The sequence below is a fragment of the Musa acuminata genome, chromosome BXJ1-1 (genome assembly GCF_036884655.1).
Source record: "Musa acuminata AAA Group cultivar baxijiao chromosome BXJ1-1, Cavendish_Baxijiao_AAA, whole genome shotgun sequence".
Lineage (NCBI taxonomy): Eukaryota > Viridiplantae > Streptophyta > Magnoliopsida > Zingiberales > Musaceae > Musa > Musa acuminata.
The window spans coordinates 15,362,018-15,379,015 of NC_088327.1; the positions used below are offsets into that span (position 1 = coordinate 15,362,018).

Sequence of the window (16,998 nt, forward strand, 5' to 3'; positions counted from 1 at the left end):
GTACTAGTTGTTTAGCCCACATAAATAATCCTGATCGAAAAGATGCATTTCTGGAGAGTAGAAGAGATATTTCTGTACCTGGAGACGATGGAGTGGCAGCTACACCTCTGATAAAGGAATTCTTCAGTATGTTTGTTATCCGGGAGATTTTTCTTTTTTAGGAGGTTTCAGGTTTAACCGATGATTTCTCCTTTGTCACGGACTGTGTCGATGGGGCTTGGCATGTGAGACAAAACCATACTCGCGAATGGATTCATGACACACTACTACGGTCTTCCCAACAGTTAGCTATATGGTAGGTACGGTTCGATACGAAGGTACGATGGTTTAGAATCGAACCGAACCAAAAATGGATTTCGGTGGTTCAATTCCGTCGGATCCATGGAATCTGGAATCTACAACCCGGGTTGACGGGTCTATTTGATTTCGAACCAGTCAACCAAAAAAAAAAAAAAAGATTAACTAACTGTATTTAAATGAATTTACTCCTTTTTAATAAATCCTGACAAAGGGTTAATCGAAAGGGTATTTTGAAAAAAAATCTAAAATAAATAAAATCTTGCAGCATTAGACAAATCGATTCAAAACAGATCCAATTTCCATTCTGATTTCAATTTCCAAACCAGACAGCATTAGGACACGTTACGATGGCCAGTCTGGGTATTAGAAAAGATTACGAGGACGTCATGAATTGAAATGGTGGCAGGCTTTTGGTCGGTGGCCATCGCCCACGGTGAGAGTTCGTTCACCTCCAACGACTGACTGGTACTCGATTACATCTTGACGGGGAACAAACGAGGAGGATGCTAATCATACAGGAGGAGCGCTATGTCAAACGATAATGCTCCTGTTGCTTATAAAGATGCGCAAGTAAAAAACAAAAAACCACATTGTATGACACCACTACTGATGGGTCAAAACATCCTATATTAGCAAATACATTAAGCCAAGAAGCTGCCCCTACACACCAACTTCCCCCACCCCCCCCTACCCTTCCCCCTATATTAGGAAATACATTCATTCTTCCAAGAAGCTGCCGCTACTTCAACCAGACAATTTCGTACGAACCTGCAAGCATCACCAGCAGTCCAAACAGCTCTCGCTTTGACAGACCATCACCTCCTTTTTTAACTTCCCATGAAATCAAATTAGAAATTGAGAAAGCCTCCCATCTACTTTTGGCCAGGAAATCGGCCAAATGATATGTGAGGCACCCATCGGAATCGAAAACGAGGAAACAAAAAAAAAAAAAAAAAAACCAAACTTGTAATTATCACTGCAACACCTCCGGACACTATGAATCCACCATCTCATCCTGTAGCTCGTTTGGGGCAATTAGCCCGGGGATCGACAACATTCTCTGGCGTTCACGTTCTCTTTGCGCTGCAGCCTCCTCGGCGTAAAGATCCTTGTTGTCCTGTGGCATAAAAAGTTTTGTGATGAGCAACATCCTTGTACACAGAAGCCATACACCTTGTATGAAGTTTTCAGCAGCTGCTAGAGGCAATATGATAGACTACGACTGCATCTTCTTCTATGGTAATACACCATGAATTGTGTTCTAAACCCACAAAGTGCAACAGTATTCAACATTAGTCACACTAGCAATACCTGAGCAGAGAACTCTTTTGATTGCACAAGAAAATCTCGTATATGGTTCTTGAAGGTTGGAAGATCATTTCTTGACTCAAATAATCCACCAACAAATTGAGTTATCTAGAAAAAGAAAAGCACTGTTATTCAGCAACAAGCTTTCAGTGAAAATAAACAGGATAACATAACATATAACAGGATTAGAATCTCATCTTTACCTCTGGTGTCGTCATATTTGGAAAAGATGATCCTAGTAGTTTTATGGTGTAATCACGAACAAATACTGTATTATTTGCATATGGATATGGAACTGTAGAAGCATCCCATAGGGGCTCTGTTAATGCACCAGAATCAACCTGAAGTATAACCAAAATTCAGTGAACAGACCATGCAAAAAAGGTAATAATGTATTTACTTCTTACCAAACAAAACAAATGCTGAAGCACTATAACATGCAACTTAAAGCCAGGCTTGTGGAATGTATCTGTCAGGACAGCAAAAATTTCTTGCTCGATTGTCAAATAGTATGTTCTATAGAATTGGTTACAGAACTCCGAAACCTGACAATAAATCGTATCAGATGGTAAGACTAAGGCCGGCCAGTCTCAGCAATATATCAGAAAGCTGTCCTAATTTGGAACATCTGCCAAACCTGGAAGTTCTTCAGCAACTCTAACAAAAGACTAAGTCCAGTCTCAGCAATATTCCTTTCAGTATGCCGAAAAGCCCAGATGATTGAATCCATCACAAGTTTCAATTGCTGACATAGAACAGAAATACACGAAATGAAACCATAATATGACATATCCAAATAGATAAATAATGAAATCATTGCTCACCTGACTTGAGAGTTGAATTAAAGCTTGAAAACAGTGAGTACCAATTGCACGCAGTAAAGAGAAAAACTTAAGGCGATGTTCTGGGTAATCCTCAAAATTCTTGGTGATCATCTGAAACAACATTGAAGTTTGCAGCAGAATGAAACAAACTCTAACATCTGCAAAAGCATCTGAAGTTCATACTCCTCACCTCAAGCGTGCACTGAAAAACAGCTTCAAATATGCGAGGTACATACTCCATCATGACACCTCTATATCTGCATGAACGGAGTTCAATATGAGCATAAAGATAGGAAACCAGGAAGTTGATGCACTGATAACAATAGTGTAGGTGTATTGGACATAGATGCGGATCAATTCTATTGTAAATAATCATTATAAATTATTAACAGAAGATTGAACTAAGAAATGCAGTTCTTGAGCTTCAAATTTTAAGAACAATCTAGCAACTAATTTTAAGAGCCATAGTGCCACACAACATGCATACTAAAGTTAGTATTCAAGATCATTGAATCATTCATGACCTAAATGATATACATATCATCGTTATTTTTTCTGCATTTACATAAAATGATTCTATCCTTTTGAAGCTCATCACTATCATCAGAGGGAATTTCTGCCCCCAGACACTGAACCCACATGATTAATAGATGAGATAGCATTTTTTAAGCTCATCTGCAGGGGAAAAAACTCCAATGTGATCAATCAGCTACCTCAGAGGGAATTTCTGCCCCCAGTCACTGAATCAATGTCAGACTGGGTAAATGCACTCTACTTCTATATTTGAAAATTCTCGTGGAACAAGTGATTTCCTCAAAGACTTGGTGATCAATGTACTAAAGAACCGACTTATCTAAAGTTAACAAAATAACTGAATATCCGGAAGCCCAAGGCACACAGTGGAGACAAGTAATGCCACATAGGATGCATTCTGCAAGAGATGCACATGCAGACTCATTTGATGCCTACATGGTGCTTGAAGAAAGCAATGTTTTGGCAGGTAAAACCAGCTGAGACACAAAAACAATGGCCAAAACAGATAGGATCCACCATGTTCTGACTGGTACTAATATGGCATTCTGCAACCGGAACCAGTTAACCGATATGAAAATCAGTACATCTAGAATGCACCATCATGGTTATCCCAAGATCCTGAACAAAACATAGCAAACTCCATAAAGGCACTCTCAGCATGTCCTTATTTCCTAGAACTATTACTCGATGAAAGTTTAACTCATAAAGTCCAAAAAGTTCAGCATAAAACATGTGTGTGCATATTGAAGCCGTGTGGATGCAGAAACAATTAGTCCGCCACTCCTTATTAGACATTGATCTCTAATATCTTAACCAAAAAAATGAATATAAAGTACATGTTTTGCGATAATAGATAAACATGAACATATGGAAAATTTTCTGGAGCTTATACATACTTGTTTATAATTGTTGCAAAGAGTGACAAAACTTCAGATTCCCTGGCATCTGGCAGGTTTCTAGCATAGTCACCAAGGACAGGATCCATCATTGGTGGCACAAACTGCCTTCCGATATGTGGCTGATCTTCAGCCTTGTCTACAAATGTCTCGATTAGCTTGAGTGTCTCCCGTTTCACAGATCTGTTATTATATTAAAATGAACATAGATTCTTTAAAGATTTTAATAAACATTTTCCCTATAGATTTAAAAGGCCTAAATAATCAGAAAAATTAATTGGCAGCAAATTGGCAGCAAGACAACAAGCAAACTGTTAAACCATACCGCAAAAGCTTCACAAAAGATGTTTTTGAGGCAAAGGGCCCTCCTTCAGCTATACTACTAGATATTAACTCACTGTACATTCTGTAAAGAAGAATCATATATTATCAGGTCTGTAACATTTAAGCAAAAATTGATTAAAGCAGGGCTTATGTGGGTGACATAGGAAAAGAAAGTTCTAATTCCCTGTATTTTCATATAAAACCACAAAACATTAAAGAATGTCCACCTGTATACAGTAAGCATGTCCAAGAATATCAGAGATATTTGTGGAAAGAAATATGTCCCAAGAGAACTAGCAGCACTTGTGTTTGTCTGCCAAGCATCACCAAACACACAAAATTAGAAACATGTTACTAATGCAGTCACAAAATAAACACAATAGCAGAACATCATAATCATTACAACAAATGCTACTAATAGCTATATGTCACTAGTATTAGTCATTTCTGCAAGTAGTCAAACGCATTAGAAGTACGATTATAGATTTCTACGTATCACAAGACATAATAGAAACTAACAATTAGTTATCAGACATTATGTAAGAAAGCAAGGACTTCTACAGCATGTTCTTTGAAGACAGTAAGGCCGAAATTAGGATATGAATAAAAAAATGAATCTTTTGAAAAAAGAGTAGACACAAATTACGCATCAATAGAGAGACTATGGCCTTAGAAAATAAGCAATATGAATAATGCAACACTAACTTTGAACCAACATAGCATGTAAATTTTGGTAATGATTAATCGGACTGTCATTTGCTAATTGAAAAATAAAAAAGATTTTTCTGCAGGTACCTGCAATATATTAAGAACTGCTCTTATGACATCTTGATCTTTCAGGACATCAACACTAAGACTTGCTTGTCCAATGATTTCAGCCCATTTCTACAAATAATCATACATTGCAGTAAGGACACCACTAGGTATGGTACAAAATACAAATATGTTGTTACTTATTAGCATATGACTAAAAACTTGAAAAGTTTGGAAAGAATTCGTACTTACCTGATTTGGAAGATCCATTAACCTTCTCAAATATTCATCCCTCTTAGAAGGATCAGGTTCTGCTTGAATCATATGGCCAACCTGCATTCAGAAACAATAGAACATTTATGAATCTACAAAATTCTGTTAAAATTGATCAGAACAATAGTTTGATGAGAGTATTAATTGTTATTCTTACGGATTCATAAAATGAGTGAATCTGGTGAGGCTGAAGATCTGAAACAGTACTTGGTAGACTCGACAGAAGTTCAGAAACAAATGGCTCATTCTCTCCTACCTGTATCCTCAGAAAACATTCTTTCCATAAGATAAATGCTTGCAGAATCTAAGGTCATGCTAATAAGTATCTTTGATGATGACTGAACTCTATGACTACTAAAGCCCATTAAAGAAACGATTTGGACCCCCAGCAAATTATCCATGCACCTGAACTCACATTAGGATTCCTTATTAAAATTAAAAAAACGGCTGAGCGGTATAGTTTCATAAAGTTTAACAAAAATTCCACAATCTCCAGAGAACTTTAGATACAGAGGGGCCCAAGCATCATGACCAGACAAAGTAAGCCAACCAAGAAAGCAGGTGATGTCACCAAATTGGCATGCCAAATCAGGAAACAAATAATACTTCTCAAAAGTTATTGGACTGCTGAAGATCTGAACCCCTCCCCTCACCACCAAAGAAAAAAACAAAAAAAGAGTTCCACTATCTCCATACCACCCACTATAGCAGAGTAGTTTAAATTAGAAAAAGATAATATCAACTAGAAAAGTGTTCATAAGTACAAAAGAAGAGTTACTGCCATAACTCATTGTTGATAAGCAAAGGTCAGCTTACCTGGGTGATCACAAACTTACGCTTACATTTCTGGACAATTTTCAGAAAAGTATCACAAGCCATGTCCTGGAAATAAAACAAAGTTCAGTATGTAGCACAAGAGGGCAAAATCATAGGACACATATCAAATTATGCAATCATTGATATGTAGTTCGAAAACCAAATTTAGTGAAACCAGTATTAGTCAAAACAGCTAACTGGAAACATATATGCAAGTACTTATATAGCTGATAGGATTCATGGACTTAGTTGTTAGGCATAAACCAATCACCTAAGTGGAAGATAAGAATAATAGACTTTGGTTCTTTGGCTTAAAGGAACCAGGAACTAGAGTTCTGTTAGTTCCAGCATTCTGCCAGTTGAAGCACAAGCTGATCAGCTCCTACTTTCAGCTTCAGACAATGGGGCAAAAACCAAAACCTCAATTAAAACCTCTACAAGATTCTACCATATTAACCTAACATAAATCAGCCATCTCAAAAGAAATTTAGATTTACCATTTGCATCATGAACCTAAGCTGTTTGTAGCAAATTTTAAAAAAAACACACATTTTACGCAATTATAATTATTAAGTTAAAAGTTTGGTGGCATTTGCTTGTTACTACAAAATCAGTACCTAGCATTTTCACATGACCAACATGTTTAAAACCCAAGGACTAAAATGTGAATTATCTTTCTTTTGAACAGTGTTCAACATATATTCTGCTCCACAGCCCAAACAATCTTTTCCAAACCTATTGGACTCATTAAGGCATAGCAGTAATCAAATATTTCAAGAAGATAATAAACAATAAGCAAAAGATGTACCTGAACTCCTGGATGAGTTTCATGCATAAACTCAAACAACTTATTCACAACTGTTTTAAGAAATTTCCAATGGGCTCGGAGAAACCTCGGATACTGTCCTACAACATACCTAAAATTTATACCACGCAATTAAATGGGTTAAAAGCCAAAATTAACGATGCAGCCAAAAGATAATAGAACAGAAGTGTTTGCTCACATGATATTGCTAGCGATCACAGCTTTGTTATCTTTTCCTTTCGTAATTTCACAAAGATTCAGCAAATCACGAATGACCATTACTAAAAATCTATTTTCCTGGAAACAACAAAACCATTAGAAATTTAATAATCATTAGTTATTTCATATGCCATAAACCATATAAAAGAATTATTGACAATAGAAAGCAAGTAAAAACAGACGAGAATTGCAAATCTAGACAAGGTGAAGCTTAACTATCCTATAAAGATCTGAAATAAACGTAAGAAAGCAAAAACAAAAATCTATGCCAACCATGTTAAATTTTGCAGAATACTTAATAAATTAAAGAGACAGATCTCACATAACACTGCAGCTAAGGATTCTGATCTTAAGAACCATGTGTCCACTGTCAAAAAGAAAATTTATCGACCCTAACATGTGTGGTTGATCATAAATATCTTGCACAAGACATAAGTTCATTGTCTGGTCTCGCCACATCTTCAGACAAATAATAATGTCATAACATTTACAATACCTGATGAAACCTAAAAATGGATCCAAACTTCAACCAAGAATTTAAGCCTTCCAACAAAACAGTGGACGTCATTGACCAACAAAAAACAGCTAATTACACAAAAATGACCAAGAGAATTAACTAAATTCCTCTAAGTCTATGTTTACGTTCACCAATAAGTATGAGCATCATCATCATTAGGAAAAGTACCTGCTCCTCCATCATTGAACCCGATATTGATCCAATAGCCCAGCACAATGTGTTTAAGTTGTTCCAAGACCACTCTTCCCCACTCAATTGCCTACTCAACTTCTTCAACATCTGCAAGTCAAAGAAATTATGCATGGATCAATTTGCTATTAGTAAAGATGGTTGGACAATTTCAAGCAATGAAGTTATACACGAATAAAGTATAATTAAAAGGAAAACATAAATATCCAATAACTTACATATTTTAACTGCAAAAATTGGATAGTTACACCCTTAGAATTTGAAAAGCAAGACCAATTGTAAACAAAAAATTATAGCACTTCTATAGATCACAACCAATTACGAACCGTAATGGCTTTGAGGACAAGATTCTTGCAGTCACAAAGCCAGATGACATGTGAAATAAGCTCTTAACGGAACTAGATATAGTAATAGTTAGCAAAACCTGTTCAACTAGCATAATTTTTTCTCTACAAGAATAGTAGTTTTAGTATCATTTAGTCAACTACAACTCAACAAAACCTATCAAAAACCAGATCCGAATGAGAAAATGATATACTTCAAGACCCACTGCAGCGGACTAGGAGTATCCACGGAGTTTTCTGTATAATATCCACAAACATAGACCAATTTCATAATTCATGTTTATTTCAGCAATCTACATGAATAGTACATGGTAAACGTTGCTGCACTGTAATCTTATCCACTTCTTCTGGAACCCTTCACTTACAAACCAAAAGTTGTAGATGTTTCAGAGCTCATTTTCCTCTTTAGAGATCATGTCATGTCCCAAAATCAAGTTCTGGCCAAAGCACAGATATTACCGTCAGTAAAAATAGTAAACTGTGATTAGTCACCAAGATTGACCGATAAATGTAGCCAACAATTTTGGATGGACTGGGCACTAGGACTTTTGTCCATATACTTTACATCTTTAGTAACGTTGTTTAACAAGTAATGTAAGATATGAAATAAGAACTGTGTTGACCATTACAGTTCACCAATCTAAATGTATGTATGACATAACTTGCTGATGCCCAGCTGTGAAGTAGACCTTCGGTAATTTTTTAACAGTAAATACAAATTTCTGTAACTCATGGTAGTAACAAGCACACATATGAAAGAGACAGGTTGCAAGTATAACACAAGCATTGCCAGAAAATAGTTCAAAACACTGCTTGTTCATAGTCAAAAATTAACAAGGATAAAGCAAGATCAGGATGTACCTGTTGTTCTGTGTCCTCATGATCAAGGTGTGACAAGTATATAAGTGTTTCCCTCATGATCTGCAATAGTGAATCAAATTAATTGTAAGCAAGTCGAAGTAAATTTAAAACAATGGCAATTAAGATACCAGAAAACCAATTAAGATGCCAGAAAAGACGGTTTTACAGTAAGTTTGTCCTCTACAGTAGCAGTGCATTTTGATATAAAAAGCCTAACCCATTTATTTAAACACCGAAGTTTCGGAGACAAGCAGATGCATATGCCAAGTGAAGAAAATGAGAGATATTGTTATATTCTCCAGAAAAGGAATCCAGCACAAACCTTATATTGAACAAGCACATCATTGTCTTTCATAGTTTCACGAACAATATTTCCATTTTCATCCTCAACAATCAAAACCTCTTCTGGTTTAGCCATACGACAAATCATGAGCGTTCTTAACTTTGATAATGGACCTGAATAAAGCTGCCGCCTCTGCAGAAGCAGTGAACCAAGGCCATCAACCATCTCTGGTATCAGTGTAGCCTGAAGAAACCATAAGCTATGTCATGGCAAAAACAGTCTTAAAAAAGGCATCAAGCAACATGATGATGTACAAGAACAAATTGCCTATGCATGTAGATAAACAACAGGGGATATATGATCACACTGGATCTAGAATTATATATGCTTGAGTTGAAAACACAAGACATCAAGATAGAATAATAGCTTATCAATTTCAAAACGATACTACTGCAATTGAACTAGAATCACCATGTATCTATTTTGCTTATAAGTATCATGAGAGTAACAAAAACAATGCTGAAACCAGCTTTAAGGACATTAATAAAGTAAAACCTCAAACATATTTATGTAAAATATCCAGCATCCATTCATTTGACGATGAAGATTTGCAACAATGAGACACTTGATCAGGAAACATACTAAAGCAACAAAAAACTCAATATTTTTTCCTACAATAACATTATCGAAGAACCATCTTCCAGTACACAACAAAGAAAGGAATAGCTAATATCAAAAGTAGAAATATATAGGTAATGTTAAGTAGTTAACTGTAAAATATTTGCTCGGATTCAAGGGAGGGAAACCTAGATGCAAAAACAGGAGAGGATTTCTCAATCTTGAGCTATAAAGTAAAGAGGAGCACAACAAAAAACCCTCAATTTATATAATAACTGCATATGAATAAAGAGAAACAGTTTAACATCAATTGCCATGAAGATATACCTGAAGACCCATCAAGCCTGCAGCAACAGCAGGGTTGTCCAAGTTGTGATGCGCTTCAAACAGTTCTAGAACCAGTAAATTCCAATAATCCAAGCAAACCTGCCCATATGTTCAAGAAAATGTTGACCACAATAGGTGACAAGGCAATGCACATAATTTAATCATATACTACAAAAAAGTATCATCGTACCTTGAAAACCTCAGTGTCATCGACGTATGAGATACCAATAAGATACTCAAGGCCCATCAATAAGGCAGCTCTATTTTCAGGAGATTCCAGTACTCGTATGTGAGACTGCAAAAGGAAAGGGAGCCCCATTAATGCAACAGGTTTTTAAAAGCAAGTTGTTATTAATACTCGTAAGCTAACAGTGGAATGTTGTGATCAAAGTCTCTTGTTAAATCTATGGTACAGCAAGTGTGATTTCAGAGATGAAGACAGTAACAATAATTCATAATGAAGTTACACAAACATCAAGCTCTTTATGACCACAAAAACAATATTCTGGAAAACAAAGATATCCCAAATTCTAACTAAAATTTTTTTTCTCAATTCAAAACAATATCAATAGATGCACTCACTGATGATCAACAAAATAAGGGCCATAATATATCAACCAAGACTTTAACTAAACAAGAACAAAGCAATTATTAGCCTCTTGATTGCAATTCCTAAATAATATAAACTTCTACAAACATCATAATTCTACGAAAGAAAATATGTCTCGCATATACGCAACTAACAATTAGTTTCAAGAAGTTGAACAAGAGGAAGAAACAACTTGCCTTGTAAAACGAAGTAAAAAACAATGCAAGGTTCTGGATGAAAGCCTATAAAAGAAAAAAAAATGTTAGCATGGTTCATTTGCATATCATAAAGAAACAAATTAATTGCAGAGAGGAAGAGATCAACTCATTTAACAAAAAGGGAAATAAGTGTACCTGTTCTTCACTGGAACCATTTGTATAAGCTTCAGAGATATTTGTACCAGGTGGGATGACAGTCTACATATCATAATAAACAGTCTCAACATAATAGAAGTACAGAATAGACAACGCAAGACAGCAATGTCCATAAAAAGAAAGTTAAATAGATATACAATTTTAAAAATAAAACAGATCAACAAAATAAAAATACCTGCAATTGTATCATAAAGATTGTATACATCTTCACATACCGCATGTCATAGAAGTCACCAAACTGAAGCGCCGCAACCTGTAAATTAGTAGTAGATTAACTTGTTATAAAACTGCTGCAAGGACGAGATAAAGACAAGGCCTAGGATTCTATTGCAAATGCAATATCTTGCAGTGTTTTTATGCCACTTCAAATGAAAATATACAGCACAATCTTCGCATCAAAGGTAACATCAAGGAAACTATCAACCACAAGTTTAAAACAACATAACAGACATGTACCTCTGTCAAACACTGAAGTGTAAGGTTCCGGTATGATGCGATAGGAAAGAATTTCAAGAGTATCTCCAGCTGACAATTACCACAATATATAAGCTAAATTTCGCATTAATTACACCAAAATATATTTTTACCATCAACCAAATGGACTAAAGAAATCAATAAATAAAGCTTATGGTCATCAACAAACAAACCAGTGGAGATTCAAATATATAACCAAGAGGAATCCATGATAAAAAAGCATGAAGGGTTGCCAAGGTAGCCCGGATAAGCTCTGTTCGTTGTGATGCTGACAGTACGTATAAGCATAACTCGTGGATGAGTTGAAATTCACTGTTTTGAAGACAGAAAAAGTATAAATTACAATGTTACTATATGAGTGAATACAACAAATTGCAAAAATAAAGAACAGCATCAAACCTTGCGAAATTGGCTAAGACAATTATATTTGAAGAATATTAATCTTTCCTATTACAAGAACACTAGTTTTACAGGTCACGAGAAACAGTAATTTATAGAAAATATGGCAAGAATGGTAAAGGAATACCTTCTGTATGAACCCCAGTGTCACAACAGAAAGTAAAAGCCCCCCAAAAGAATCATGCAACAACCAAATACAAACTAATGCGACAAAGTTTCCTGCTAGATAGAAGAATAAAGAACACAACACAACTGTTTTCCAAATGTAACATATAAGAAACAAAAAATGCATTCAAATTTAATCGTGATATTGTCATTTAATCCTTGGAAACCTACAATTTCCAGCATCAAACATTGTTCCCATTCTGAATATTTTCAGGTCAAGGCAGCTCATGGAGAATTTTTCCAGTTGAAAAGGCTCAGTCTTATTGAAAATAAAAAACTCTTATTTACCATCAGTTATTCATCGATCGGGTAAATCACTCTGCACTTTACAATCTTGGAACTTGAGTTTAGAAAATACAGGTGTCAAAATCAGAACTGGCCTTCTACAGTTTCCAAATTTAACAGATCCTAGTTGCAACTAATAATCAATGACCCAACTAAAAAGATAGCATAAAACCTAGGTATTAACCAAGTGGCAGTGCCAGCAAAGAAATTCTTAAGCCAATGCCTCACAATGGAAAATAAGTAGCTGCAAAAATTCTCTTGCTGACTCTATTTAAAGAACCAAAGGCACTGTCAATGCAAACTCTTGACATTGGACCATAGTTTCTGGTATTGACTGATTCCAACATGATGTGCCCGGTCAGTACCAGCGTCATCCAAGCTGATCCAACTTCGTCGGATATCTTTTGTCACATGATTAGAACTCAGGGAAGAATGCTTGAATCAGTAAAAATCAAATATATTTTGCTGATTTAGGCAATTTTAGCCAATTTCATGGAATCAAAAGAAAGGTATAGACAAAGAGCAATGAACTGGTTAAAATTTCATGGAACTCAACTAGCTTGCTGATTTTGGACAATTTATAACCAAAAGAAAATCTGTGATTACGCCTTAGAAATAAAGATACTAGTTTGTAATACAAAAGAAGGTAAAGAGAGAAAAGGAGAGGGATTAAATCATGACCTTCTAGGAAAATAAAGATGTTAGCACAGAGAATAACGATATCTTGAGCTTTATCATTAAACACGGATTTTTTTTCTTTATTTATTTTTGTACTATTCTACAGTTAATGCATGACGTTTAGAGAAGCATCAGGGTCACCATGGAATTTATCATCATCGTCCAAGCTAGATGTAGATAAGTTATTACATAATATTATCATTGTTATTATAGAAAATATTTAGTAACTCTAAAGATAAAAGAATCCTTTCAAACAATATCATTATATTCCCACTTCTATTTTATGTTTGTCTTGTGTATACACAAATTTCATAAATTGTCTGTTTTAAATTAATTTGTAATAGATTCTGATCCTATCCCGAGTCTTACAATATTTTGGTCATTAAAATAATCACAACACATCAAAGTTTCAATAACTCAATTTAATCAAGCAATGAAAATATTCAGAAAGCAGATAAAAGGAGTCATGACTGTAACCTATATTACTGGAATAAGATAACACCAAAATCCATTAATCATACAAAAACATTAAGTAAGAGGACACAATTCTTTTAGTAGAGCTGACCAACGAGTACAAAAACCACATAAACACTATGATAAGGCACATAGATCAGATCAAACATACCTATTCAAAGACTGCTTAAGTTCCTTTATCTTTTGCTGAGTCATCTCTCCTCTTGAGAAATCAAAAACTTCTTCACTTAAAAGCTGCACAATTGACAACTATTTTAGTCTATATTCTTAATATTGAAACCAATACTGAAAAGGAGACATACCTTTAGTATAGCCATGCAATTTTCACAGATTGTTTCACTACTCTTTGCAGCTGAAACAAGATCAGGAATGAAGCTCTGCCATCTGGTTGGCCACTCATGCTTTAAGACCTACTCTTTAGGAAATGCAGACAATCAAAAAAGAGAAAACAAAACCTACTTTTCTCAATCCATGGTCCTAATGCATTGTGCCAAAGAAGATCGAAATCAGGTAATATAAACAGAAAGGCTAACGGTTACTGGTTTCAACCAAAAGATTGTGCAAATACAAATATGAAAAATCAGGGGCATTACCTGCACCAATATGACATTAAGCTTATTGACATACAGCCGCTCCTTCCGAAAGGAAACTTCACTACTAGAAAGCTGATTGAATGGGCAAAGATGTCCAAAAACCAGATGAACCAGTTATAACATAAATCATAAAGAAAAATGACTATGCGTACATGCCAGCAAACAGAACCACAGTTACCTGTACAATCACATCAGATATATAATTCTTTATTCCATCACGCTGCTCGACTGGCAAGGCATTCCATTTGTACTTAATGACACTTTCTAGTACCTAAAAGGTTTTTTTAATTAAAAAATGACTATTTGTAATGCTCCAAATTACAAGAGTTTTACTAGTGATATTAGATGACAGAGACATAGGAAATACAAACAAATTACAAGAGTAAAAAATTAGAATTACATCTACCAATGGTTAGAAATTTTTTTAGTCCAGTCAGGATAATCTGAACCCAAGTTTGTTTCAGAACACATCAAAATGTACACTTCCCAGACAATTAATGTGAAAAAATAAATACAAACGCTAATGAGAGCAAGAATCTACTAAAAGTTATAGTCGGAAATTTTTTCCCGTTAATATGCAGCAGATGATATTGTCCATGTACACATCTGTCAGCACCATCTCATATTGGAACCTAAAGAATGTGGTGAGACTATCAGGTTGACTTTCGATCCATTTGGGACATCTGCAACAGACCCAATTGTGGGCTTCATTTTGTGTGCTTCAAGCAGAACATCCATAAAAATGTTTTGCCATTTGTGGGTCATTTTACAGATCTCAAACATCCAAACTGTTGCTGCTTCAAGGTAAAATTCAATTGAGTACACACTAGATCAATGTCCCTATTAGAAAAATTACTACAAATGTCATCACCATTTCTTATCCTTGCATTCTTTTCAATGGATATAATTAGCTATATCTATATCTCATTCTTAGGAGACCAGCACAATAATATAGTGTCCTATCATGTAGCAACTTATTGACATTTATGGAGAACTGCAAATGCCATCATCTTAGGATTGACAGGCATTGCCTTTTAAATAGCTGGATAAGATAGTCAACTAATGTGCACTTTGCATACCAGAGTGACTCTCTGACCCATGACGTTCAGATTTATATCATTATATTGAAAAGATAATACTATCAAAGAGGCACATAACTGTTTCCAGCTAACCTGAAGTGCAAAAAACTTAGTGTTCAAGCTTTGTGAATTCTGCAGAATGTGAACCACTTGCAGCCAGGTGTCAGGGTTGTTCTGCAATTCCCGTAGAATCTGATCTGCAGCTGACCGCTGTCACCAATTGGAAGCCAGAAGTCAGCTGAGCTTGCACATAAAAGAAACAAATAACAGAAGGTAATTACACAGGTTAAAACTCAAAAAGCCACACCTAGCCCTTAGGGCCATGTTTAACCAACCAAGAAGAGTTACAATTTATAACACTCCACAAATGCTCGCTGCAATACTCAAACAGTATGACAGCGACACTGCAGCATATACACACATTTTTCCCACCTAAAACAATCAAATAACTAGGATTGGATGGCCACGCAATCAGTGAACTATTGCAAGAAGCCAATCAAACAAAAGAAAAGAAAGGAGTGACATTTTCTACCTGAATCAGACCCTGTCAGGTTACGACATTTAACCAGAAAACAATCAAATAACTAGGATTGGAAGACCACACAATCAATGCACTATCGCAAGAAACCATTCAAACAAAAGCAAAGAAAGGAGTGACATTTTCTATCTGAATCAGACCATGTCAGGTTACGATATTTAACCAGAAAACAAAGTAGCTACTTTTCATCGATAAGCCGACGATCAAACCCCACAACCATCCAAAACCCTAGAAAAACCCAAAGGCCACCAAACACCCACCCAACAGCAGCAAACCCTCACCCAAACCCCTAAATAAACACGCGAAGACCAAAAGCGAAAGTAACAGAACCAAAGAGAACGCCGCGGACGAGGAGAGAAACCGACCTCCTCCTTAGATCCCGTCCCATAGAACGCGGCCACGGTCGCATCAAGGAGGGGAACATCAATCGGCTTGCTCAAATCCCTCAACCTCTCCGCCATTGGACCACACCCCAAGATCCAGCGGCCAAATCCTAGAAAAAGCACCGACGAAGAGCCCTGGAACTGTGGAAGAATCTAGAAACAAGGGGCGACGAGGAGAGGGCAAAGCGGGAAGTCTCCCAAACCCTAGCTCTTCTATCCTCGTGAGCTTCGCTAGGGGATTCGATTCCGAGAGAGAAAGCTAGCTTCCCCTCCTCTTCGTCGTCGTCTTCTCCTTTTGTCGCTCCTTCTTTCTTGCTTTCTCTCTTTATTCGCTCGCTTTCGCTCCTGTTCGGTGGTCGCCAAGCGATCAAGGGACGCAAAGAAATATAGATTAGGGGAAGCGGCCATGGGGGTTCCGCGGGATGAAAACGGGGCCGGCGTTGCCAGCGAATAACGACACTGCCACTGGGGTTTGGGGGGAAATACGAAAACGCTGTTGCCGGCGGAATCGTCCTTTTCCAAGGGAAACGGGGGCGTTTCGGTCATTTCGGGATCCGATGGGATTCACGTTTTCGTGAATTGAAGGCACGAAACGGTGTGTCCGAATCATGATTCGGCTCGCCGCGGGCGTGGCTTTGGGTCCGGTTCAATGGGATCGTTGCACGGTTTTTGAAGTATGACATGTCAATTAATTAAAAAGATGGTTTTACTTGTCTACCCCTCCCAACGTTCCGAAATAGCATATTTGCAATTTTAAGGTTACATATATGAGCAAG

The 16,998-nt window shown here is 36.4% G+C and overlaps 1 protein-coding gene across 2 annotated transcripts; it reads right to left on the minus strand.

The window, feature by feature from the left end:
• Window positions 1-580: 580 nt before the first annotated feature.
• Window positions 581-16,588, minus strand: LOC135676050 (protein EXPORTIN 1A-like). Of its 2 annotated transcripts, none has more exons than XM_065186835.1 (32): window positions 16,205-16,588; window positions 15,395-15,511; window positions 14,401-14,493; window positions 14,223-14,294; window positions 13,932-14,039; window positions 13,781-13,863; window positions 11,802-11,940; window positions 11,611-11,679; window positions 11,330-11,407; window positions 11,134-11,196; window positions 10,978-11,022; window positions 10,382-10,486; window positions 10,192-10,290; window positions 9,286-9,438; window positions 8,964-9,023; window positions 7,738-7,848; window positions 7,033-7,130; window positions 6,837-6,945; window positions 6,029-6,094; window positions 5,370-5,468; window positions 5,192-5,272; window positions 4,982-5,071; window positions 4,414-4,499; window positions 4,188-4,268; window positions 3,863-4,045; window positions 2,623-2,689; window positions 2,433-2,543; window positions 2,246-2,353; window positions 2,016-2,153; window positions 1,812-1,949; window positions 1,612-1,716; window positions 581-1,417 (listed from the first exon to the last, which is right to left on the minus strand). In XM_065186835.1, exons 1-32 carry the CDS (start codon window positions 16,298-16,300, stop codon window positions 1,295-1,297), a joined length of 3,174 nt encoding a protein of 1,057 aa, XP_065042907.1. In that variant the 5' UTR covers window positions 16,301-16,588; the 3' UTR covers window positions 581-1,294. The 2 variants fall into 2 exon arrangements, with proteins under 2 accessions (XP_065042907.1, XP_065042902.1); XM_065186830.1 differs by having other exon boundaries at window positions 9,286-9,489.
• Between the last annotated feature and the right edge of the window lie 410 nt (window positions 16,589-16,998).

Excerpts from the sequence above, each read along its gene's own strand:
- LOC135676050 (XM_065186830.1), bottom strand. The coding sequence starts at position 16,300 with ATGGCGGAGAGGTTGAGGGATTTGAGCAAGCCGATTGATGTTCCCCTC. Across the intron at positions 11,197-11,329 it reads TCTTTATGATACAATTGCAG|ACTGTCATCCCACCTGGTAC; the intron begins GTATTTTTATTT and ends TATGATATGTAG. Across the intron at positions 9,024-9,285 it reads ATGTGCTTGTTCAATATAAG|ATCATGAGGGAAACACTTAT; the intron begins GTTTGTGCTGGA and ends TCACTATTGCAG.